Source organism: Sparus aurata, chromosome 17 (assembly GCF_900880675.1).
Source record: "Sparus aurata chromosome 17, fSpaAur1.1, whole genome shotgun sequence".
Taxonomy (NCBI): Eukaryota; Metazoa; Chordata; class Actinopteri; order Spariformes; family Sparidae; genus Sparus; species Sparus aurata.
Genome location: NC_044203.1, coordinates 14,433,011 through 14,458,779, shown reverse-complemented (window position 1 = coordinate 14,458,779; position 25,769 = coordinate 14,433,011). Strand labels below are relative to the sequence as shown.

The 25,769-nt window shown below is 38.1% G+C and overlaps 1 protein-coding gene across 7 annotated transcripts in view; it reads right to left on the bottom strand.

Moving 5' to 3' along the window:
* LOC115567061 (CUB and sushi domain-containing protein 3-like) overlaps positions 1–25,769 on the bottom strand; it is a 219,280-nt gene that overhangs the window by 129,323 nt on the left and 64,188 nt on the right. For 5 of the 7 annotated variants that reach the window (XM_030393247.1, XM_030393251.1, XM_030393249.1 and 2 more), the window contains exons 6-20: positions 24,876–24,988; positions 23,541–23,618; positions 20,686–20,773; positions 19,848–19,972; positions 19,254–19,375; positions 15,561–15,664; positions 15,119–15,231; positions 14,638–14,820; positions 13,219–13,545; positions 12,004–12,198; positions 11,509–11,647; positions 10,524–10,711; positions 6,490–6,678; positions 4,092–4,208; positions 1,072–1,287 (exon numbers count right to left, since the gene is read on the bottom strand). In XM_030393247.1, the coding sequence (XP_030249107.1) occupies positions 1,072–1,287; positions 4,092–4,208; positions 6,490–6,678; positions 10,524–10,711; positions 11,509–11,647; positions 12,004–12,198; positions 13,219–13,545; positions 14,638–14,820; positions 15,119–15,231; positions 15,561–15,664; positions 19,254–19,375; positions 19,848–19,972; positions 20,686–20,773; positions 23,541–23,618; positions 24,876–24,988 (2,297 nt within the window). The remainder of the gene's footprint in view (positions 1–1,071; positions 1,288–4,091; positions 4,209–6,489; positions 6,679–10,523; positions 10,712–11,508; positions 11,648–12,003; positions 12,199–13,218; positions 13,546–14,637; positions 14,821–15,118; positions 15,232–15,560; positions 15,665–19,253; positions 19,376–19,847; positions 19,973–20,685; positions 20,774–23,540; positions 23,619–24,875; positions 24,989–25,769) is intronic. The other 2 variants (XM_030393253.1, XM_030393254.1) reach the window with 1 other exon arrangement.

Genomic DNA, 25,769 nt, shown 5'->3' with positions numbered 1-25,769 from the left:
ATGTCTGGATGAAGAATGGGCTCTCTAAAAACTAGGCCATCCTGCATGCAAGATTATTAAACTTGGTCTGTTGGTGGCCTTAGCATTTCAGATGTAGATGGCTGCATAAGAAGAAAAAGGTCTTGCTCCCGACAGTATTCCTCTGACAGCCTGCATTAAGTATGTAACAAATACGTAGGCCTGTTGATCTCAACACAGCAACACACAGCTAATGTAGGATGTGACCTGATAGCATTGGCACAGGTCATAAAAGGTTACTAAAAAAAATCTTAATCAGGAAATCTATAGATGCTAATTACAGAGCTTGCCAGGACAGACACACACACACACAGAAACTAAATTTCATGAATATTCATGGCTGCATAAGTTATGCTTCACTTCAACGAACAGCAGGCAAACATTTAGCCAGAATGCTCATGAAGCAGACCCTCTCTCTCTCCCTTCTTCTGCATTACTAAATCTCCCTCTCTCCGCCCTCTCCATCAACCCCGCTCACTCAGCATCACCATCTGTCTCATCTCCTTTCTCCATCTCTCTCCCCCTCCCTACATTTCCCATCTCTACCTCTCTCTCTCCATTATTTCTTTACTACCTCCCTTTCCCCATTGTCTCCTCAGTCCTGAGGATACTGACCCACATGGCATGCTTTGATGATCATTCTCATCACGGTCAGACACCCTCTACCTGCGTGACCTCGTTGTCTCTTAATTATCCTCCTCTGATCGGCGCTGCCTGAGGCATGGTCTACCTTAAGCCTACTCCCGTTCTGACCGACAAATCATTCCTCACATGTTACTTAATGCATGCTTTAGAGAGGCTTACCACTTTTGATCTCATCGCTGAATGAGCCGTCTTTCTCTTTCTGTCTGTCAGTGACTTTCACTTAGACTCTCTACCCCTCCTACTTAAAATCTCCACCCACCACATTTTCAGCATCTTTACTCTTCTCCCTTCTGCCTCCTCCACACTACTCATCCTGTGTCCACTGTTAAAACCTTCCCTACCTGTCCTGTCCACAAATCTACCACTACCCCTGCTTCCTACAGACAGAAACTTCAAATGCCTTCATACCTGAGAAGGAGATGTTGAATCCCTGCAGCGATATGGAGAAGTCAGAAATGAAGCGTAGCTGGGCCTTGAAGTTCCCATACAGGCCAGCGTTAACCGGTGCTGGCCTCTCTGAGCCTGTGAGTCGAGCCAGTGGCTGGGCAAAGCTGCCATTTTCTGTTATCAGAAGGTAGTCATGGTGATCCTCCAGGTGGAAGGAATGGAAAGTGAATTGGACACCTTGGAGGAGAAATAAGAAGCTCAGCGTTAAGAGGTTTTCAGGAGAATACAAGGAATCACTGTTGGAGATATTTAAACATTTTAAATGACTCAAACTGAATGTGTGTTTATTACATTACATTAACATTTTTAGCTGTAATTTTAAATTTCATTGTCATGGTTAAAGAATGGATTGTATTAATTTGGGGTAAGCTCACCCCATCCATCCGACAAGCAAGGATTCATTTTCCATTCATTTAATCATAAATGCTTTTATCTTACGGCTGCACTTGTAAATGAATACTACGAAAATGAAAAAGTTGAGACACCAAAAAATATTGAAAGCAATTTTGAAATTCCAAATGCGCGACCTACAGCTGTCTTTTTTAAAACTATGCAATTAAAGTAGCATGGCCTTTCTACCAGTTATGTTCTTTAGTGTGTTTTAATAGGAAGTCAAGAGAGCTACAAGAGAGACATGGCCAACATAGCAACCATACATAATCACAACAAATTTAAATGCAATATATACAGCATGATACCAGGTGTACATGTATCGTTTCTAGTTAAAAATATCTCCTTATACATAATACAAGACTCAGCCACCTAGAAAGTGACATTTATGTGAGATATAGGAGACTTGCACATGTTTGCACTTGTTCCATTGGTACTTTTTTTTCTTAAACACTTAGTTTTCTTAATTCTTACTTAATTTTGAAGTGGCATTTTTTTTCCAGTGGCAGCCATTCAACCATAAGCCTCATTTACCAGAATCAAAATGATGCTCTTGAATTCCTCAATGGATATATATGTGTTGACCAGTATTGCTTTATAGGTAAAAATATACTATACAATTATTAGTATCAGAATGAGTATAATGAAAATATCAAGTGAAACAAAATCTGTTAGAGACTCAAAGAAATCATAATCAATTTGAATTCATGTTTGTCAAAAAAAATTCAAATTTTCTTTCAACAAACTGTTATTCAACCTAGGTAGGAAAACAAGATTGAGGTCTCTTCACCCTGCTTCTACTTTCACACTGTAATTAAGAACCAATAACAACATCTCTATTCCATCCTTGATGGCCAGTTGGCTGCTTTTCACTACAATAAGCGCTGCCATTTCAATGCCATCTGTTGAATCAGTTCAATATGACTCTATAATGTCCTCCACAATGTTTGGCTCACTTGATACAGATAGTCCCACATGGCTATAAAATGGGTAACGAAATAAAATGATTGATTGTGCTCTGTAAAACACCAATTATGTTACAGAGAGTAAAGCCAAATGATCAATTAATCAAGAGCCATCCCCAGGATAGGACATCTCAATATTTCAATAAAGTACGGTACCGAATGTTGGCAAATACTGAGTGGAATAGTTACATAGCTGGTATCCCTGAAGATGAATTTGTCTTGCCGTCAGTAGCCACAAGGTTATAAATACACAAAGTAAATCAGTGCCATGATAAAAGATTCCTTATCTGTTTTCACATATCAAGCAAGAGTTATAGATGTTTCTCCATACAAGATAAACAAAAAAAATCTGAAAAATATGAGAGCCATCTAAAGACAATATATGTTCTGTAGGACATAGATTATGGTACAATGGCTATTGTATAGTTTTAGAATACTCCCAAGCAGTCTTCCAGTCATTGTTGAAAGTTAAAGAAAAAAAAAGTCAAAGGATAATGCTGCTGACTGGAAAACATACAGGTTATTGTTACATAAAATACACATGCATTTGTATACATGTACAGTAATTACATTGTTGTCTTGCCTGGCAGAAAATCCCAAACCCAATTGATTGAAGGTGTTTAACATAAATTAGACACATTTGAGGCACAAATTAAATAATGCTTAATTTAGTTTTTCTCGCGTCAACAACTGAGTGGAAGGAATTGTTGATAAATCTGAGATTGAAATCTATCAAACTATCAAAGGTGACTCTTTAGAGGAATTAGAGCAGTGAGCATTTGACACTAGGATAAATTGGTAATTGACAAAGAGTGTAAAATGCCATTTCCATGGCAGAAGATAAGAAGCACTGTACTATAATATAGTGATAATATATCTAAGTACTAGGGCACCAAGATTAGCTCAGAGTACTTTTCAAAAGAACAAGAACATCTCAGAGACCTGGAAACTGATCACATAGCTGACAGTGAGTTCTGTGATAGCAAATGAAATAAAGAATGAGAATGAGATACCAGAATCTCTTACCAGGTGAACCACTGAACGTCAAAGATGTTAAATGTGCTAGGTGAAAAACTGATTAAATCCAACTGATAAATGTATAAAGCAGTCTACTGAATAATATTGGCTTGAATAAGCCAAAGAACTGCTAATAACAAAGACCTACAAATTAAGTGTAATGCTCCGACACCAGAGCACCTTTTTTAAAAAGGATTCAAAGAGTTATTTTTTTAATAAATGAACACCTCAGAGTAAAAGTGTAAAATTATTCTGGCCAGTTGCCATAGATGAAAAAAGTGGGTGCATTTAAATTATCTTTGTTCAAGTAAAATACACGCTCTTTGCAGGTCTCACTTTATGATAATAAATCTGTGTAATCCTTCTTGGAATCTGTGGAGGGGGTGTTGTTATAATTTATAGTTTCGTAATTTGGCCATCGTTAGGACTATTACGTGTCACTGCAGTAAGGAATATTAAAATAAATCTGGCTCTTGTGGAATGTAGTTTGTGAATGATTCCTGCAAATACTAATAAACATGTTTCTTAAAAAAACATATATACAGCTAACTAGTTTCCTACTTACATATTCAAGAATGCATTACAATAAAACATGTGGGGTTTTCCTACCTTTTCCATGGCTGACTTCCACAGTCCAAGTACAGTTTAGAGAGTTAGAGTACAGCTCCGGGTATCCGGGTGATAAGATGATCCCTCCAGGTCCCCTGATATCCCCACCACATGACGCTGAATAGAAAGGGGAGATAATGACTGATAACTGCTGAAATAAAAAAAAAAAATGAAAATTGCAAATGAACCAATAAATCCCTCACCTCAAGACATTGGAGCGAGTTAAATGAATAATGCATCTGAGTCATATCACATCCTGTCCTGCTATTTTTATGAGTACCTGAAATTCTGCCAACACAATGTTTTTTTATTCTCTTTCCCTGACTCCAAACCTTTCCTACTGCCAGGACAATAAATAATTCATTAATTCAACAATCCATCTATATTTTCCCCTCTCCAACGGTTTCTTTCATGGAGAGACATTGTTAGAAAACAGGATTATCCATTAAATTCACTTACCATTAACAACAACTGACACAAGCATATTCAGCGACTAAGGGCATCTGGCTTTTATTTTTGATTGTTCAAATAGAAACAATCACCTCAGTGCAGCATCCACAAGTCTTCAGTCGGGTTGGCCAAATTGAATCCCCTCTTAGTCACAGCTGAGGTGAAAGCAAGTGTCGTTTACAGGAGCAACACCCATCGCCACCCCAGTACTATGACTCTCATACATATTGTCGATTGACAAATACTGCATCACAGGAAGTTAATGAGATAAGTCTCTACCCTCTTTGGCTGCTGAGGACCAGGAGGTTAATGTCAAATCCCTCTGAAGGTTAACTTGTCTAACTTGATACTGGTTAAACCAGCAACAATTTTCTCATGCTGTCATTGTGTTTCAAATAAAAGGTCAATTCACATAAAGGGCACTGCTCTTTAAATACAGCATTATGAAGCTTGACAAGTTTTGTTTTTGTTCCTTCCTTCTTGCTTTAAGTTTCTATGTGCTGGTTTGTGTGTGTGTGTGTGTGTTTGTTCTTTAGCTTGAATGCCCAAAGAGTGGAGTGGTGTTGCAGCCAAATGCCCCGATGCCTTCCCTCAAAACAGCGATCTTGACAAAATATTAGAAGTAGAACTCTTGTGCATGCACATATTTTCAAAGTAATGAATGTCAGATGATGTTTTGGAGGATCACTGAGATGCCTCAGGCTCCACAGCTGCACACACCCACCCCCCTCTTATCCTCTCTCCTTCCACCCTAGGGCCCTCCAGTGAGCACAACACATCAAGGCCTGAATCCTTACCCACCAACAAAATTATATCAAATATTTTATTAATGAGCCAAAATTACATAAAGTCATTAAAAGTGAATGAGTACACTTGGCAAATGATCTACTTTAGAGGCTCCATAGGCAGAGAGCCAAGGTATTTGGCACCAGTCTGGCACACACCTAGGCAAGAAAATGCTCCAAGACATAAAATGATTTTCCAGGGTAACCAGTGGGCCAAAGCTGTACAGCACGGCAACGGATCATACGCACGGTATCGTTCTCCCCACCGACCCATGCATGTATTTTGTTCGTTAAATTTTTTCAACTGAATGATCTGTCACTTAGAGGCTTCATTTACGGTTTGTGCACTGCAACAATAATTGCCACAATTGTCCTTCAGCATGCTACTAAACAGCAAAAACATAAAAACTGTAAAATACGAGAGAGATTATGCAGGACATCATATCAGGAAAATGTTGAACTTCATGTTATGAAGTTGTGAATTATCTGTCTTTAGTATGGAATGATTCTTAACACCCCAAGAAATATGTTCACTTACAGACTGGGTCTTTTTTTTTAATAAAAAGCATTCGGACAATCCTCTGCTTGGTGAATTAAAACTGCTGTGAGCTACCCATAGTTGGATGCATGTTACCTATTGCCAATAAGACCATATCTTTATTTTATTGATTTTTACTTTACTGCTTACAATTACACTATACTGCTTACAATTACACTGTTAACAGTGTAAAAGATTTTTTATACACAACGTATACAAGTCTGTTTCTTACTTTTTTATTGTATTGTTTATTCTTTTACTATTATTATTGTTTATTACAATACCACTGTCCTTTGGCTGCTGCGATGAAGAAATGTCCCCGTTTGCGGGAGAAATAAAGGAAATTCTGATTCTGATTCTTTTTTTTTATTCACTAACCTCAAAAAAATAACAGAATGAAAGCAGCAGCTTTTGTCAAAACCCAATTACCTTTTGCTAAATCAATACAGAAACCTCTTGTTGAAAAAGGACCAGATCATGTCATACAGTGTCATCCAGAGTCATTTTAAGAACATAAGAAGCAAAACAGTTTAATCAGACATTAAGATTTGATTAGCATTCACTCAAAAGACAAATTGTGGTAATCGATTTCATGAATGATACTAAAGAAATGGTGAAAGCATACCATCACATGTGGGCAGTGGGTGGCTCCAGAAGTGGTTCTTCTCACAAACCAGTGGTTCCTCATGGCTCAGTCTGTATCCTGGGTCACACCGGAAGGACACCGTGGAGCCAATAGACAGGTCGTGGCTTAAGCGTATGCCATTCACTGGGATACCAGGATCCATACAGGAGTATGTGTCCAATGTGACCACTAAGGAAATTTTAAAAAGAGACAAACTTAATTCACTTCCGCGTTTGATATTTATTGCAGGTCCTGTTTGTTCACAAACTGTTTGTTGTGTCTAGATTTGTGTGTTAATTTCTGGGCATGTTGTCTGTTACTATGACGGGTGATGATAATTACTAAGACACAAAACTTAATTGTGATGTGTCATGTGAACTATGTATTAGGTACAGCAAGTGACTGTCTGTCACAGAGTATGTCTTTTTCTTTTCAACTATTTATATAGCAAAGGAGGTCTGTTCTTGCTGATGCAGATAAAGTATGACTGTTGAAGTACAGAGGCATATTGAAGTCATACAGCATTCATGAAACATGAAATGACAATTCTATTTTTGCAATCACTCAAATTTCTAGGTCATATTCCTACAAAATAGACAGAACCTTTGATGCTACTACAATAATCACAATAAAGGTAGGTCTCGGGTCACATACATAATAAAGGAAGAAAGAACGTTATACAAAGCAATTTTGACTTTTAACTTTAAAAATGAATGCTCGGTCATGCTTACAAAAGTGGGGAAAAAATTAATACATGACGAACAAAAGAGCGCACAGAAAAAGAGCCACATTTCAGAAATAGCAAAGGCTGTTACAATACAGTTGAGACTTTGAAGACAAATATACTTTCGCACTGAACGTTGCAATGTTTGACAGTTACTGTCTGGATAACCTTGATAGAGTTGTCGGTTACACTGGTATAAAAGAAAAACAAGGTTTCATTTATATGTAAACCCGTTTTTCTAATGTTTAAATAAGTCACCCACTGAGAGAAGGTCAGGCGATTGAAGGCAGATGTAGATGCTGAAATGTAGACAACTGTACTGCTGACACTGTAGATATAGACTTGCCCTTGTTCTACGCATGTGTTAGACCACCACTTTTGGTTTTCCTAAAAATGCTTTTTGTACACTGGTTTTACTCCTAGAATGAGCTGGTTTAAGTTATGCCTGCTCTCTCAATCTTCAGTGTTACAAGCTGTAAAGAGATGCCCCCATTTTTCCCTGTGATTTCCAGGGCTATCATTTGGATATCTTCCAAGTAGGGCTGCTTTTGATGCACTAAAAATATGCTGATTTTCGGCACTTACAGGCAACAGTTGTGTAAGCAGTTATCAGGTCATCTTGGGTAGGCTATTCTAAGTAATGTGTACATATTCATTTTATGTGAAAAAATGGTTTTGGTGGTCTATTAATCCATATACACAGCCTGTAAGCTATCACTAAAAACATACACCAAGACAAAACAGCTACTGATGAGACAGATACCAGAGATGGCTGGGGCCATACATTTATTTTTTATAATACACAGACTAAAACTAAATCAAAAAGTACTAAATCAGAACTGAAATTAGCTGCAAAGTGCATGTGGCTATCATCTTCTGTTCTCTTTCAGAGGGCTCCTGGTTCCAGTCCAAGTTCTGTCGCTACAGTTGTTACAGGTGGTTGACCAGGTCAAATGACTAAGACATGTCAGCAAATAGTATCCTGTTCATTGCAGGATGTCTGGCATCAGACATTGTGAGCCCAGAATGAAGCGCATTTAAAGGCACAGCACAATGTAAACTACATGCAAAATTGCACTTAATGCAGAATCAAACTACACTGGACGCACACACACACTCTCAGCAAGTCAAACAGATACTGTTGATTTCAAATGTTTCCATTATGGTAAATTATTTTTCTATTTTATATATGAGGCATTTTGGCCATCAAAACTTTGTTGACAGGACAGCTTGAGAATGACAGGAAGCAGGATGAAAGAAAGGAGGAATGACATGCAGCAAAGGGCCACGGGTTGGACTTCAACATTGGACCACTGCAGCAAGGACATAGCCTCTATACATGGGTCACGTACTCAACAAACTGAGCTACTGGGGTGCCTGATTGCAGTAAATTCTAATCTGTGAAGAGAGGTGTACTGCACAGCTAACAGGTTTCTTTTTGCAGTGTAGCACAGCATTATTAACAAGGAATTACATAGTTAAGAGTATAACAGTTTAATTGCATGGTTTGTGAGCTATAGATTGAAATCATAAACACTAATAACCTGTATAACAGCCCAGGCTGACTGATTATTCATGTGTGATAAAAGGGCTCTTCCTATGTAATGCTGGGCCTCTGTATAAAATCTGTCTTGCTTTCCTTGAGTTATTCTAGATATATTTAGTCAACACAGAAACACACAGATTTTGCCTCAGCAAAGAGAAGTAGAGCACTCATTGATCACTGCTGATACTGGCCTCTAGGGAGAATGCATAGAATGGAAAAAAAGAACCCAAAACTAATAAAAAAGCATGTGTGGAACATGTGGGCCTGCATATGATTTGATAAAATGTTTTATTATTCTTAATTTCTGAATAGAGGTTTTTTGTATTATTACATACAAAGGTTTATGATGCAGTGTTGTGCCCCAGTTTATTTACAGCATAATTCACAACAGCTCTACTTTGTAAGACCAATTTTACAAATGAACTAGGCTTGGTTTCCCTAAAGCATTTCGGCAATAAGATATGTCCTAAAGTGCTATGGAAGAAGCTAATATGATCTTACTGTTATTGCTTTTCAATAGCCTCATCAACAAAAGAGAAATGCACTTGAGAGTGAAACATAATAAGACAAAGGCACTTGTGGCCTGCTTTCAGTCAATAATACAGACATAATAACAAACTCCGTCTTATGAATCACATCTGAGAGACAAGGGTAATGGTGCTAGTGCAAACAATCGTGAAAATAGATCACACTATGTCCAGAGTGTTTTTTTATTTGATTTTTCAAAGACTAACATTCCATGCATAATGATGGGGAAAGATAAAAAGTTTACAACACCCCCGAGAGCAGAAGATTTTTCTAAGATGGTAGTTATTCAGTATCAGATTATGTACCGCTGAGAGCCCACGGTTCTTTTCCCTCACTCAGATTTTCTTAGTCATTCCTTGCACTTGAAGACAACCATCTTCCACAAGCTTGCATTTTTTAACTTAGGGCTACTTTTGCACATGACTAGCAGCAGGGCGCACAAACATATTCTGAAGGCAAAATGGTGAATTGAGGGACTGGGGTTTAAAGCAGGCCCTTGTTGTAGACATAAAATCCCACAATTCCTCTGAACTTTCTTTTAACTTTTAGTGCTTGTTTACAAATCATATCGACATATATATAGTTTGTAACACAATACTATTCAATATCCAACACTGATTAAGAAGTACGGCCAACTTCATCCTAAAGTTTGGCTTGTATTTCACGCAGGAGCCATTCCCTCACTTCTCAGAAAGGACGTGGTAAACAGTTGGGTTTTTAAACTCCAGCACAACCAAGTGTAATTGTGTGAGGTATCCTTAAGAATTTACATTAATGGTAATATACGATTTACAAAAGCAGTGTTGACCTTGGTCTTCCATTAAAATAATCAATGTTTAAAATGCTGTAGTCTCACTTGAATTTTTATGCTCAAACTGAATAAATTCAGTTTCATCCTGATAACCTACTCACTGAGCCAAGCTGTTATGATAATACTGGTGCTCTTGTTATGTAATCCACCTGATAAACATCCTCAGCACAATTTAGTCTTGACACAAAGTTTCAGAAACTTGTGTTATAAGAAAGACAGACCAATTCAAATGTCTACTGCTAGTAACTACCAAGTACTTCAACTTTTTTCTTTCCTTTATTTGAAATATCCCATTTAAAAAGTATTAAATGGTTTTAATATTACATCAAGCACCAAATCTGTGTATTGTTAAAAAAACAATGCATAATTCACTCATCCAGTTTATTGTTTTGCAGTGCATGCAGGCAATGGTAGCGCACGCTCACCTTCGTAGAATATCTTGAAGCCACTGTTCGATCGACTATTATCTGTGGTGAAAAGCAGGTACAGAAAGTTGCTGCTACTAAACAGGAACTGAGGGACCTGGGTTCCATTAAACGAGCCAATCAGTGGAGAGAGTAGGTTGGGCCCGTCGTGCACTTCCAGGAAGTCATAACTGAGCTCAGTTTGAAACCTTAAAAGTGAGAAGAGCAGAGAGAGGGAAGTGACGGTAGACAGTTATTTGTATTCAAAATAATACTTCAGCTTTGACAGATTAAAGTGTTTGCAGGCATTTAGCCTGTTGTGTCCGCAGAGAAAACTATCTAATTTTGTGAAGATAAATGAGAAAAAAAAGCTTTCATCGCAAGTGCTCCAATTATTGCAATTGTAAAAGATCGATGAGCTTCTCGGAAATCTGACATGATATGGATCCGTGGTCACCCTCAGGTCTCTACATCATCAAACAAGTGACATCTGCACGAGTGCCAATATTACCATCAATACTGTGGGGAAAATACCATCAGATTTATGGTTATAATGCAAAGAATCATATTACCACTAGTATAATGCCACAATCAACTGCATAAGCTCGACATAGGGAAACTTTGGCTCATAAAAGGGAAGGTGGACTAAAGAAGAGATCTGAGCTAATTTCAACCACACACATACGCAAAAGTTATAGTGAAAGTAGCTCTATGTTTCTCTACAAAGGAATGTGTCAGCACTGAAAAAGTCTTGATTATAAAATACAAACATTTTATAGTAAGAAGTGAAGATCTTAAAGCAAGACTTGCTTTATTGCAATTTTCTGAAGAACTTAGCCAGAGCCAGTGTCGAATTAAAGAATTACATCAGTCATTCAACTTTTTTCAGTAAAGTATTTGGATATACGTACACAAGGGATTGTGTGCTTTCTAAGTATTTGTCTTTGTGAGAGCATGTGTGAGTGTGTATTCCACAGCTGAGTTGTTGCGGCAATGTCATACACACCTGTCAAAGCTGATCTTGATGGAGCTTCCCAGCTCGGCCTCAATGACCCACTCACAACTCAGGGAGTCTTTGTAGTAGCCTGGCCACCCCGGGGAGAGGATGACACCAGACGGCCCTGAGTAGTGGCCCCCACAAGGAGCTAGAGGAGCAAAGAGGGGAAAGAGGAGAGAAGAGGAGAGAAGAGGAGAGGAGAGGAGAGGAGAAGAGATAGAGAGAAATGTTTTTTAAGATGATACTGCACAGTAAAATATTTTGTACCCACATGAAAACATTGAAAAATAAAAATGAGTCACCAAAGGGCTAGAGTTGCACAAAAACCTGAAAATAATACTATAAGATAAATGTAGCCAGTTCTGTGGACAGCATGTTCCACATCACCCACTCAGTTTTTTTTTTTTAAATCAAATTTCCCCTGCTCATTCTTTCTTTTCCAAACTAAATTGTCAACATTTCTGTCCACCAACCACACAATTATAAGCTATTCCATTTCAGTACCTTCACATTTGGGTATGAGTCCGCTCCACATAACCTTGCCTTCCTCGAGATGGCATGTGATGGTATCAGCCCCCTGTGTCTTGATGAAGCCCTCCTCACAAACCACAGAGATGGAGCTCCCCAGCTGGAAACTGTCCCCAAAGCGCCTGGCATTTAACGGTATGCCAGGGTCAGGGCACTCATTACGGCCGAAAGCTTGTTATGAGAAGAAAGAGAACAAGATCTAGTGACAAACGCTCTTGTGTGAATGAGAAATAGGGTCTTTGAGGAGAAGGGAGATAACGGAAATGGATGTAGCTGTCCGTGAGAAAGAAAAAAACAAACAGAGGTCTGCTCTCAACACCTGAGGGTGACAATGGCCTCCATCTATGAAGCTTGCTGTGACTTTGCTGCGAGAAAAATAATTACGGTCGTGTTGTTTTAGGCAATGAGGCACAGGCTAGGAACAGCATGCATTTTCCTAAATGCTGCTGTATTTTTTTAAAAGAACAAAATTACAGGAGTATGTTTTGTGAGTAAGAACACACACATTCACATAAATTACAAGAACCACTGAACCTGATCACATCCTTTATCAATAAGATAGAAGATGTAATTTGCTTGTACTTTACACAACATAATTCTTTAGCTAGATGTTTTTAAGTTCAGAGAAAATGCACAAACCTTAGAGCTCAGACACTCATTCCTGATATTTATATCTGGGGTAGACCAAATAGTGGCCTAGCTGATCTAAATATTCAGGATTTTTCAGATATTGGGTTTTGTGGAGCTTTTTGTGGAGGTATTTAATAATGCTCTTTTCGCTTCAATGCAGCTACCAGTCTCTGTTGTCATTTATTGTCAGTCACCCTGTGGTCCCTCATGTCCCAATCACAAAGCTATCTGATTGGATACACAAGTAAGAGCCTATCAACACTGAATCTGCAAAGTAACTAGTAATTGAATCATTTAATTATTCTAGTGGAGGAGTATTTGAGTAAAGTGTATTTAATTACAAACCAACATTGGCTATTCTACATTTTGACAATAAAATTGTAATGTTTACTATAAATGTACATTGGTTTCAATATTGCTAATCAGTCTCCCTGACTTCTAATAATCAGTTCTGGACCAGAAAAAAACATATTGGCTGATCCATAATTCAATTTCAGTTTCATTTAACTGCTTTACTATGATATGATTGTTTCGATTATAATTGACTTAACTGTCCCTTACTGCTGTAGGTGATGTTGAATCCTCGTCCAGACATTGAGTGATCAGCCTGGAACTCCAGCTGCAGAACGTTGCTGTTGGACGTAAGGTGGGAAGGGACTTCCGCCCCTGAGAAGCGCCCTAGTATTGTGGCTCCTGACTGGTCCCCATCTTTAATAGTGAGGAAGTCATAGGGAGGCTCCAGGTCAAAATCATTGAAGGCCAGGTGGATTCTGGTGCCGGTCTCAGAGATTATCAGCCACACGCAGTTGAGGTTGTTTCCATAGCCCTCTGGGTAGTCAGGAGACAACACCGTCCCCATTGGAGCCGTGAAGTTGGAAAAGCAGGGGACTGTGTGATAGAGCAAAAACACACTTTAATCTGTCAAAAAAAATTAAAAAAAATAAAATAAAATATACATGTATATATATATATATATATATATATATATATATATATATATATATATGTATATGTATATGTATATATATATATATATATATATATATATATATATATATATATATATATATATATATATATATATATATATATTATATATATATATATATATATATATATATATATATATATGTATATATATATATATATATACGTTCTGCAGAAGAACATGTATATATATATATATATATATATATATATATATATATATATATATATATATATATATATATAATATAATATATATATATATATATATATATATCTATCTATATATATATATATATATATATATATATAGTAAAAACATACACATCCCAGGTGAGGCTATTTGTTTCACAGCAAATTTCACTGATTGTGTAAAAATCTGCACCACAGATTCTGCCATGATGCGATCGGGCACAAAGCTTGATATAGAACAATGTCAGTACTTTATAACTAGCTCAACAATCAGGAGACAGCACTGGTCCCATGGGTGCTGAGTAGTTGGGAGAAACATGAAACTGTAAGGGGGGATGGAGCTGACGAGTTAGTGTACAAAAATACAGACATCTGGCAATATGGGCACACAGGAATACTGCACACTGTCCCAATGGACACAGTTAACTTGAAGAAACAGTAGACTAGATTTTTGTTATGGATATAGGTTGGGTATAGTGAAATTCACAGGAGGGGTTTAGGTTATATTTTGTGAAGATAATCTACAGTATAATGCAGGTTTCTCCCCTCCTGAGTGTTTGTATTGGGTGACAGTGTGTACCCTTCTTTCTTCCCCTTTTTATCAACCCCAAATAACAAGGCAACCATATGCTATCAATTTCCTATTTTACAATCTGTATGCTGTTTACACAAAATGCACTGCATGGTCATTTAACAATGCTATAATTAATCCTCCAGTAGCTTAATGTCACTGTGAACTTTCCAAACACATAAGTAATTGCTTCATTTGCTGTCATGAAAAAAAGCATGTATTGGACTCACATATGCAGATGGGAATATTAGCCGACCACTGATTGTTGTTCTGGCAGGTTATCATCCGCTCCCCGATGAGCTCAAATCCAAACTGGCATTCAAAGCGCAGAACGTCTCCATTTAGAAAGCCACTTCCCTCTTGGTAACCATACAGGGGTGTACCGGGGTCACCACAACTCTCTTTGTCAATTTCTGTGGGTGAGATGAGTAGAGCAGAGCAGAGGAGAGGAGAGTAGAACAGAGTAGAATAGAGGAGTGTAGAGTACAGTAGGATAGAGGAGAGGAAAGGAGAGGAGAGGAGAGGAGAGGAAGCCAAGTACTTTTCTTTAAAGTTATCTATAAAGGTCCAGGTGAGGAGTCAGAGAGCCTGGTTAACGCAGGTTTTTAAAGAAGGAGATACAGTAGAGAGTTGCAGACAGACAGATAGAAGAACAAACTGACAGACATAAACCAGACAGTCAGACATGATATCTGCACTAAGTCTGTGTACCTTTGTAGTTGATCTTGAAGCCGATTGAGCCCACGCTCTCATCGGACTGTAGGTGAAGCCACATCTGATGGGACATGCTGACAATCAAGTCCGGCACAAAGCTCCCAGTCAACCTGCAGATCGGCCAAGGAAAAAAAAAAGTTACTGTGGTACCAAAACACACTTTTCAAGCCTCATCTCATCATGGAGTTACTTTTTTCATTGCATCTATACAGTGCATCATAGCAATTACATATGTATGGAATCAGATGGCTCTCAGTATTCATGAATGTGCACAAAAGAATTCTGAAATATATTTTATGATATATATACATATATATATATATATGATGCTCTCTCTAAAAAGATGTAGATCTAACAACCTCTGCAACATGTTCGACTATATTAGCAATATTATAGTATAACATATATCCAATGTAAGAATATTTTGTTTAGTACTTACACTTGTATTATTGTTTTCGAATCACCTACTTCCCCTCCATCTCCAATTGTTAGTGAATCATACCCAATTTCAAGGTCGAACTCTTCAAAGTTGATCTGAATAACCTGTAATAAAATATAATTTTCTGTAACTTTCATTAAAGACAGCATGTCTGTAACACAGAAAGAGGCAGGCGTATGTAGATAAAAGCCTATGGAAATCACTGTGAAAACCAAGACTTTAGAATCAGAATCAGAATACTTTATTAATCCCCAGGGGGAAATTGTTTAAGTTCCTCCTATCTAATAATTGTGATAGCTGCATAATATAACTTATATGCTATATTAAAAATATAAAATATAAAACTCTAATCAACAATGGCATCAAGCACACATGGAAGGCAAACTTTAACTCATCTCCTCACATTTTTATCTGTTTATGAATTTGGAGAGAAGTAGCTAAATTAAGCTCTGAGAGAACTCTAAACTGAGAAGAAATAAAGCAAAGATTTGTGTTCTTCTTATAATAGAATATCAGGATCTACAACTTCAGCCATAGAGATATATTCATTTGATGTAACTGATTCATCTTCTAATTAACTTATAAATTGATTGATTAACCAATGTGCCGGGTGCCCAAAATATTGCCGACTGCTTGATATTTACACACGTGTAGTGACCCCTACACCATTCGAACACCACAAACATACTTCAAAGCAATATAGAAACTGACAGCAGCATCTCTTCAAATTACATCATGGCACAAATCAAATACTAAGAACCAATTATGGCTAGGCAAATTCTAAGATTTTTAATTGCCTGTCCACATTCACCATTGAGACGTCTTTCTCAACTGTCACTGGTTTATCTTTTTTTCCCTATAAACAAATGTACACTACGACAGAATAGATTACATTCACAGATCAAACTGGCAAGAGCCGCTTACACTAATAATAATCACACAAAATGAGGTCTACTGCAGAGACACTGCACATTAAAGCAACATTATCTCAGCCTACATGGATTAGTGATGAAAGAAAGGATGTTGTAATGATGGGACTGTCACATCTGTTGATGACAAACATATGATGGCTGCTTGCTCAACCCTCGCATCCAATTCTCTGGCCAAGGGGAGGACAATGCCTGCACAATATCCATGTATAACAGCCTCATTATGATGCACACATAAGCATAATTACCATAATAACACTAATGGACCAAGTTTCAGTGCCAAGTCAATGGCTTGTTTGCCTAGGAGAGGGTGCGATGGCACAAAGCTATGATACTTGCCAGTCCTAGTGAGTTTCTGAATGAGCGTTAGCGGGTTAGTCATTGTTTATTAGTTGGATAGCACTTAGTTGACACCTCTGTGTATATGACTCACCAGAATAACTATAGAGAGCCAGACTTGATGTAGGAGAGCAGTAATGACCATTAGGAAAACAGCTTTGACCTCTTCACTTTGGGGAAAAGCTGGTCTCATTCAATTACTATTTCTCTCCATTTCTGTTACCACAGATGAACAAGGCGAATTGCTGAACTGCCAACAGCCACGGTCAAACTGGTAGTCTAGTGAGGACTGAAATGCAATCTGCTGCAACTGTGTTCATTAGTAAGGGACAGTTAGAGCAAACTTAAGTCAAAATACATGCATATTCTATGTAACCTTTCCCCACCTTGGGAAGCCCTTGGAAAATAGATGCAGACATGCGTATTCAGGAAGGAAATGCCTGGACAAAATGTATGCTCTATACATCTGGGAGGGAGAGTAAAAAGGTGAGGGAGTCGCCCATTTGTATTCATTATATAACTAATGAGGGGCTGTTGTGCTTGCTTAAGAATAACCGAAGTGGGGCATTTAGACTGTTTTACTTAATAATCTGACATTTATTCAATGAATTAATCAAGAAAATTACACCTATTATTTCATCTTTATAAATACCATGAGTACTATAAAGAGAGACTATTCTGAGGTCATTTTACAGGTGGTAATTAAAGCCCCTGTACAGACTTTTCATTTAGTGTTGATTATGGCGGCCCCGCTGGACGAAAGCGGTGGTGTTTTGCCGGAATGAAGACTGCATTTCCCATGAGCCCTAGCGCCTACTGTCGTGAAGACGTTTGTCTGGCCGGCGCATGTAGATTTGTTTTGGAAACGTCGGAGAGAAGACTGGACTTGCTTTGAAAACTTTTTTTTTTAGCAGCTATCTGCAGCGTGCATATGGATGAGGTAATGTGTCTATTTGTATTTCTATGTAATATAATATGCCGCCGGTGAAGCAAAGTAATGTTAAAACTTGTATCTAAGTTCTGTCTATGTAATTGGATCATGCCTTTGACCTGGACAAATGAGAATTTACACAGACATACATCTAAGTTCGTAACAGTAAGCCTACAAAAACTGCAGTAGCATTGCCAACATAATACGTTACGTTGTAAGCTAACTGTATTACCGTGATGTCTGTGACATAGGCTAAACATGCAAAGACACAGACACTATTGTCACTGTGTGTAATGCTGCTGTTGCACTGCAATTTCCCCGCTATATATATTACCCACAGTGCTACAGAGCTAGCGTTACAGCAAAGTCACAGTGATTGTGATGGATGTTTTGTTCTAAGTAAGAAACTGAATCATTTATAATGACAGAGGATATTACCGATGCATCGTTGCAGGTCGGCTGGGCTGATACACACAGCTGAAATGGATGCGTGATCTAAGACGTTTGTTGTCATTTTTACGAGTGTAGTATCAAGAGCTAATCTAGTGGTAACGTTAGCCAGCTTTGTTGTGACAACATAAATTCATGTATTGCTGTAAACTACGTCCCGCAATACATTTCTTAAATGAAATACTATTTACATACCTGTCTAGGAGGAATCGGGCAAATTCTGGATGTGACTTGAATCCTTTCAAGCCCCGCAACTCTCTCCATCTCTGGAAGGAATCGCCAATGTTTATCCGTGTTTAGCCCTAGCTCGATCGGATTCCCTCTCGGCCTTTCGTTGGTCTTCGGTTCGAATTATTTTTATTTTAATTGTCTCATTATCAGCCATGACAAAAGTTTTAGCTCAGTTAGCACTGGCTAGCGTAGCAACAAAACAGATATGCTGAATGTCGTCAGTTCCGGTCTGACTGCCGTAAATCGTTTCGTCAGTGGTCCGACCCGACCAAGGCCTTTCAGAGGTATAGAATTAGACTACTTAGAAAAAGCGTATCTTCACACTGATGGGCTCATTTGCTGTTGTAGGTAACAGAGACACATCAGCAGAAACCAGAGACTTTTATATATCCAGTTAAAAACTCCGTACAGGGGCTTTAAGTAATTATCATCTAATAAAACTGCAGGTAATGTTGGCATTTCCTCTCAGATTAGCAGTTTTTTCTTTAACTGTAACCATGGCCCCTTATCCTGCCTCTCAACTTTATCTACAGTATCTGCTTTAGAGTTATAATAAGTAAAGCAGATGTGAAAAGGCATAAGACAAAACTTAAGTTATACTGTACTCTGCTAGGGACCATAACTGTGTGTCTTGTATACTGTATCGCTATGAGTCATTTTTAAATTCATACAAGTGGAGATGGGAAGAGTGATTTAGGATCCAAAGGCCGGTTACTGTTGGATCCTTGCATGACAACAGTTACAATGGATTTTTAATTAGACTTGGTCCAAGAGTAAAACATACTAAAAACTCCAAGCCGGCTATTGTGCTACCTTGTTTGGATCGCTGGCCGTGATGATCCACACACATTGGGAGTTACTCTCATACTGGATGGGGAAGTTAGGAGAAGTAAAAGTCCCAGAGGGTCCCTGGAGATTTGACCCACACGTTTTCACTGCAACGACAGTTGCAAGACACAGACAATATACACATTAAGTTATGAGTCAGATTCAAAATATACATGAACATTTAAAAAAATATATTAATACGGAGTATACATAGTATAAATTATCACTACCGAACCTGAAAGTCAGTCCTGGCAAACTTAAATTCACAATGAATATGCTCAGGAGGCAGAGTAATAACTCTTGCATTGTAATGTGACAGAAAGGTAATATACTGGTTGCACAAGTAGAGAGAAGGTCTATTAGCTGCATTTCCATTAATCAAATTCTAAAAGGTGCTCCAGGTATTATGAAACATAGAAAAACATGCAGAGCATTTTGGAATGGAAAAGCAGAGTGCAGCAGCGAAGGCTTTCATACATAATTAACGAAAATGAACTTTCCTCTATCTGCATAGAGCCTATAACCAGAGGCACTGCCTTAATCAAACTGTTTTATTAGCTCCTCAGAAGCCTTGCTCACCCTTGCAGACGGGTCTGTGGTCGCTCCAAGCAGCGAAGACTTCGGCTACGCGCTGGCAGGTAATCGTTTTGGAACCCTGCAGCACATGGTCTTCATCACAGGTAAATTGAGAAGTTGCTCCGATGCTGAGAAGATAACAAACACCATTAACGCCTGGAAAAGCAATCAATCTGCCAAAGATGAACCTGATGAAATGTCAAATTCATTATTTATTTTATGTCATTCATTACACGTTCACATTGCACTGTGCATCAATATATCAAATTCAGTAGATGAATGAATTAATGTATCTATTTATTGTCCTCAGTCTCTACACTTGCATTACATATGACCCACTGAACACTTCTGCAGAGAAACTGATAAACACCTCAAATATAATTACAGTTAATATACTGAATGAAATATATATTAGAGCAAACCAAGTCCAACAAGAAAAGAAACAAACTCAGTTACAGTTCAAATTAAATAGTCTGAACAAACAAATGCTTGATTTTATTTTTTTTTTACCTGAAAGCTGAATGGGTCGGGTACAGAAAAAAGAACATTTAGACTATAGTGCACAATATTAGCAAAAAGATTATCCATGACTCAAGTAAATAGACCAAACATTTGAAACGGTGACAAAGTTACAAACCTGATGCAGGTTAACATAATAAGATTAATGCTGTGATTATGTGCACATAGTTTGTGTTAGACCGTAACAATGTGATAATTGAAATATGCTGCATGTCATAATAATGAAAATTAAATTGGATGAAGAGTACGTTGACCCATTCCATAACTCTCTTCCACACAAACCCTAGGCTCCATCATTTCGGATGCTCAAGCACCACCTCACCTGAAGTCGGAGCCGAACCGTTTGCCATTCTCTGGCTCCCCTGGGTCAGGGCAGTAATTAGACACCTGTTTGATTCCTCCTTCATTCACTGAGTGAGAAAGAGAAGGACCAAGAATGCTGTGAGAAGGATTCTTTAATTTTCGATGTTTCGTACTTTCAGACAATATCCACTCCATTGGAAAGCACTTGAATAGTGGATTAATCTGTTTCAATGTTTAGTGTAGGGTTTGGTAACAGAAGTTATACAGTAGTTATACAAATCTAGCTCATCTCTCAAGGTCAGAGACTTTTAACTGTAGGTTGTTTGGCAGTGCTTGTGAATGCACACTTGTGTTTTGTGATATCAGAGTCCATGCCAAGGATAAATGCAACTCTCTTACCTGAGCTAGACAAAATAGGGAGAAATCTATCCAGGCCCAACAGGGACCAAGAGTATTAAATAACCTTCAGCTATCAATTGCGAGAGCTACCATAATCACTCAGTGAGACGCTCCATACGTAATAATAGTTTAGGTGCACCAGATAAAGCCTTGTAGATATGGTTTCATAGTGGGTATAGCCTTTCTAACGGCGTGTGCATAATGTGAGACAATGTTTAAAAACTCTCAACCATATCAACCTGAACATTTTATTGGGTGGAGTCATTTTCAGGTGATCTTATCCCTTGATTGAGAGAGGTTTTGGCTTGAGCCATACCATAGATTCAGGTGTGCACAATTATTAGGCAGCTTTTTACTACAGGTAAAAATAGAGCAAAAAGATACCTATCAAAAAAGTCAAAAAAATAACAAAAATGAAATGCCTTCATGAGGAAGGATGCAAAACAACTGAAATAGTGAAATTGTTAAAGATGGATGACTGCACAGTTAAACTCTTCTTGGGTATTAGTAAACAGAGTTGCAAAATATGAAACAAGAAAAATGTCTGAAAGTTAACTTTAACACGAGAGCTACAACGAACAAGGCATGGAGCCTTCCAAAACTGTTTAGCCTCCAGTGCTACCATCTTTATAAACTGAAGTCTCATGGAAGGTGCAGAAGAACAAGGTGCAAAGTGCTCAGAAGTATTGCCAAGGTAAGAAAAGCTAAGCTCAAGCTGAAGCGTCAAGAGTGAGCTGGCCAATGCTTGAAGACCGACTTTTCAAAAGGTTTTATGGACATGATGAGATGAGGGTGACTCTTGATGGACCAAATGGGTGGACAAGTGGCTGGATCAATCAAGGACACAGGGGGTAATGGTGTGGACTGGCATTATCAACAATGAACTGGTTGGGCCCATTTGAGTGACACATGGTCTGAAAAATGGACTCACAAAATGACTGCAAGTTTCTGCAAGACACTATCTGAAAGCAGTAGAGTAGGAGAAATATGTCTGCAGCCTTCAAGAGCACTATAATTATGCTGGACAATACTCCATCACATGTATTCAAGTACTCTGCTGCTTTAAAGAGACTTTAAAGATGGCCAAATTATGACTTGTTCTCCTGACATTAAAACCACTGAAAAGCTAAAACCTTAAAACCTAAAATGTACTGTCAGAGAAGGCAGTTCAGGTCTTTGACATTTGGTAGAGTGTGGAGACTGCTTCATCTACAATAAGGAGGCGGACTGGGCGGCAAGTCATTGAAGAGAGGGTTAGCTCTATTGGTAAATGAATACATCAACCATTTATCATGTTCTCTTATATGTATTACTATTTTTGGCATGCTTGTATGTTTTAAGTTTGTAATGTAAGTTAGGAGAAATGACAGAGGTGATATTTTACCCTTTGAATTTGGGATAAACCTATAAAACTGAGTCAGTTAAACAATAAAACCTAGTCGGAAAAAATGCCCTTGCATAATAAAAATGCACACGCTGTATGGTAGAAAAGTAGAGAGGTAACTTGGAAGTAGGAAAATATTTTTTAGTTGTCTGCGTTCTGACTTTTAACAAGCCCATCTCCCCCTTCAAATTGTGATCTGTAAATCAAAGACTGATGGCACTGCAAGTTAAATTTATGAAATAGCATCATAGCTATTGTTAAGGTCTGCTGCAATATTTGCAAAATGACATTACCCCACACACGGACAGTTCTATATTAACATGAGAAGCCCTACCAGCATGTTTTCACGTCTTCAAGAAGTTCATTAGCTTTGAAGTTAATAATTGTGGGTTATAATACAGTTATGGGTTCAATTATATGCAATGAATCCACAAGACATTGGAAGCATCTCTTCATAGTCTTTTAAATGATTTACAGTATTGGCTCATAGAAAAGATTACAGTCCTCTGCATTATTCATGTCTCCATGCAATGCCGAATCTATGACACATAAGGTAATAAAGATTACAACCTGTTATCATTGAAGTGTTTAGCACACTGGAGTGTCTAGATTTATGTTAATGAAAGAGCTCCGCAAGCAATTACAATGCATTCACTTCGGTCTGGAGTGTACACAAATCACCAGTCAAGTGAGTGGTCACTCAACCTTGACTACTGCTGTGTGCGTAGGTCACACAGTGCATGAACATGTGTCGATCTGATGTGCTGCTTAAATAGTACAGAATGATACATAGGGGGTTTGGCCGAGTGAAACCGATCAAATGTAGCATTTTGCTGCAATATACATTACTTGGCCTGATCTAGCTGAGTTCATTTCTGTTGGGACGGGAAGTCCGGGGCAGCAGGGGAAATAGGTCATCAGAAAGAAAAAGAGACTGCACTTCTGCAAAATCTAGTACTGTAGCTTAATTCCTTCACCAAATGATGCAGCAAAAAAAGAGAGACAAGAAAGGAAACAGAGACCCAGAACGCAAGCCCTACATAAACAAAAAAACAATGAAAACAGTTGCATAAGAAAAATAAAAGACTTACTCAAAGACAGTTTGTTAGTGTTGTCCTTTCCTGGTAATAATTTTACCCCTCTGGATTTAAGCTCTCCAGAGCTTTTCACTGGTCAAGAGCAATAGAAAGAGTTCATTAGATAAAAGAAGTTACAGTATTAGATGTGAGAAGATACAGTACAAGTGTTTCTTTCTCTGGATAACACTTGGTCCTATGAAGTACATCAAAATCTAATTGCTACTGGTGTGCATCCTTTTTCAAAGAAATGAGTCCATCGACGCAGATGAATTTTGTAGTGTTGCCCTGACAATTCTATAAAATGTAAATTAGTTTTTCACTCTTGTTTGTGTGCTCATATAACTCAGAAATATTAAACAGTGTATGGGAATTGATTGGTCAGTGCAGACTAAATGGTTATAGCTCGTATGTGGGGGTGGGGGGTATACCACGAAGAAAAGGCAGCCTAAGGACTGCAGTGTAACATCTTAAGATAGTCTAATTAAACACAGCAGGGGCAGGATTGCACACAAAAGCCAGGTGATGCAAGTGGCTGTCATAATTTTGAAGTATCATCAGAATAGCCAAAAGCAATTAATGATGCATCAAACCAAAACAAGGCTATTTGAATCTGAAAACACTGGGATGATGCCTTTCCTTTGAACTACACTGTAGGTCAACTGGTGTCTTATAAACACAATCATGATGAGAATCTATTTAGTGACCAGACAAGGCTTGTTATATGCTCAAAAGCATACTGCGTAAAAAAAACCCTCTGTGCCTGTCTTTGGTTTAAAAAACATCTGCCCTTTACATCCTGCATAAAATATGCATATAAAAATTGCTTTAACCGCTGCACAACATTGCACTGCAATGGACGAGAGATGCAATGCAATTGATTTTATGTCGTCATTTACAGTGAGTTGCCACACATGCATGTTACTGAACGTTTTATAGAGCTGTTTATGGCGAAGTTGCAGGTTTAATATCTGGCTCGAAACCAGGCTTTAAGCGTCTATAGTATAGTATATGCAGCACATATACTCTGACTTTAAAGTCAAGCCAAAGAACAATGTCAGAGTAATGGATTATTGAACTGCAAGAGCTGAGTTGGTGTAAGGGAGAAGTATATACAGTATGTATCTCTCAAATATTTGATTAACAAGGCCCTTTGAAGTCAATGGTTTGAAGCAGAAAAAGCCTTCATGCCCTCTACAGAAGGGGGTATTACTGAAACTGTTTAATATTCAGTTAACAAAGATCAAAAACATGTTTTGTAATTACAGTGTTTTTTTTCCTACAAGGACGCTTTTTTTCAAGTAGGGGGGTCCTCGATTACGATGTGCAAATGAAGCAATCATGTCTTACCTTGATACTGTGCCCTGAAGCCTTTGTGGCGGTGGTTGCTCTCTGTCACAAAATGCAGCCGAAGCCAGTTTTTGTTGCTGATGATGGGTGCTGGAATATTCATTCCAGTTAGCCTGAGTGTAAATTGTCACAAATAAAAGAAAATACATGTCATCTGTTTTTACTTTGATTCAGCTACAGGGACTCTGCTGGTCACTTGCATGCTTGTGTCACCACAAGCATCTCACAAAAAGGAAAAACAGGCAATTGAGTAAAATTAAGAATGAACTAAAATCCTGGAAAAAAGTAAAGAATTCACAACCATTAGAAGAGAATAAATACTCTAGCTATAGAGGTGGACAGGAAATAAATGTTGCTGTTAAAATTAAGTGTGTGTGTGTCTATGTGTGCGTGTGTGTACGTGTGAGGGAAATAAAAAGAGGACAGAGAGATATAAAGACTACTTTACCCAAATGCAGAAATGCGCCATCATATTTGAAGAAGTGTTAGTCAAACCATGCCTGTGGTACTAAAGTCTCTGCATGTTCTGTCTACATATGTCTTACTGTGGTGTTTTGGATCAGAAGTTTTATTCAGCTTGTGGCCGCAGCATCAGGGACACTATAATCATAGAGATTTAAAGCTGCCAGGGGTCTTCTCATTTGTCTGGCTGACCAGCTAAGGTTCTTTTCTTGCAATCCCTACACCGTGCCCTGTCATACAACAGTCAATAGTGCACAATGGCATTCTAACTATTAAACGGAGGCTGGGGACAGGCTAAAAAGGGCCTGGTGCAGTTGAGCCCTGTTTTCTCAAATTGGCCCAGTGTATAAAAAAAATAAAAAATAAAAAAACCACAACAACAACAACAACAATGTGCTAACTTGTTATATTGTCTGTGTGTGTGCCCACATC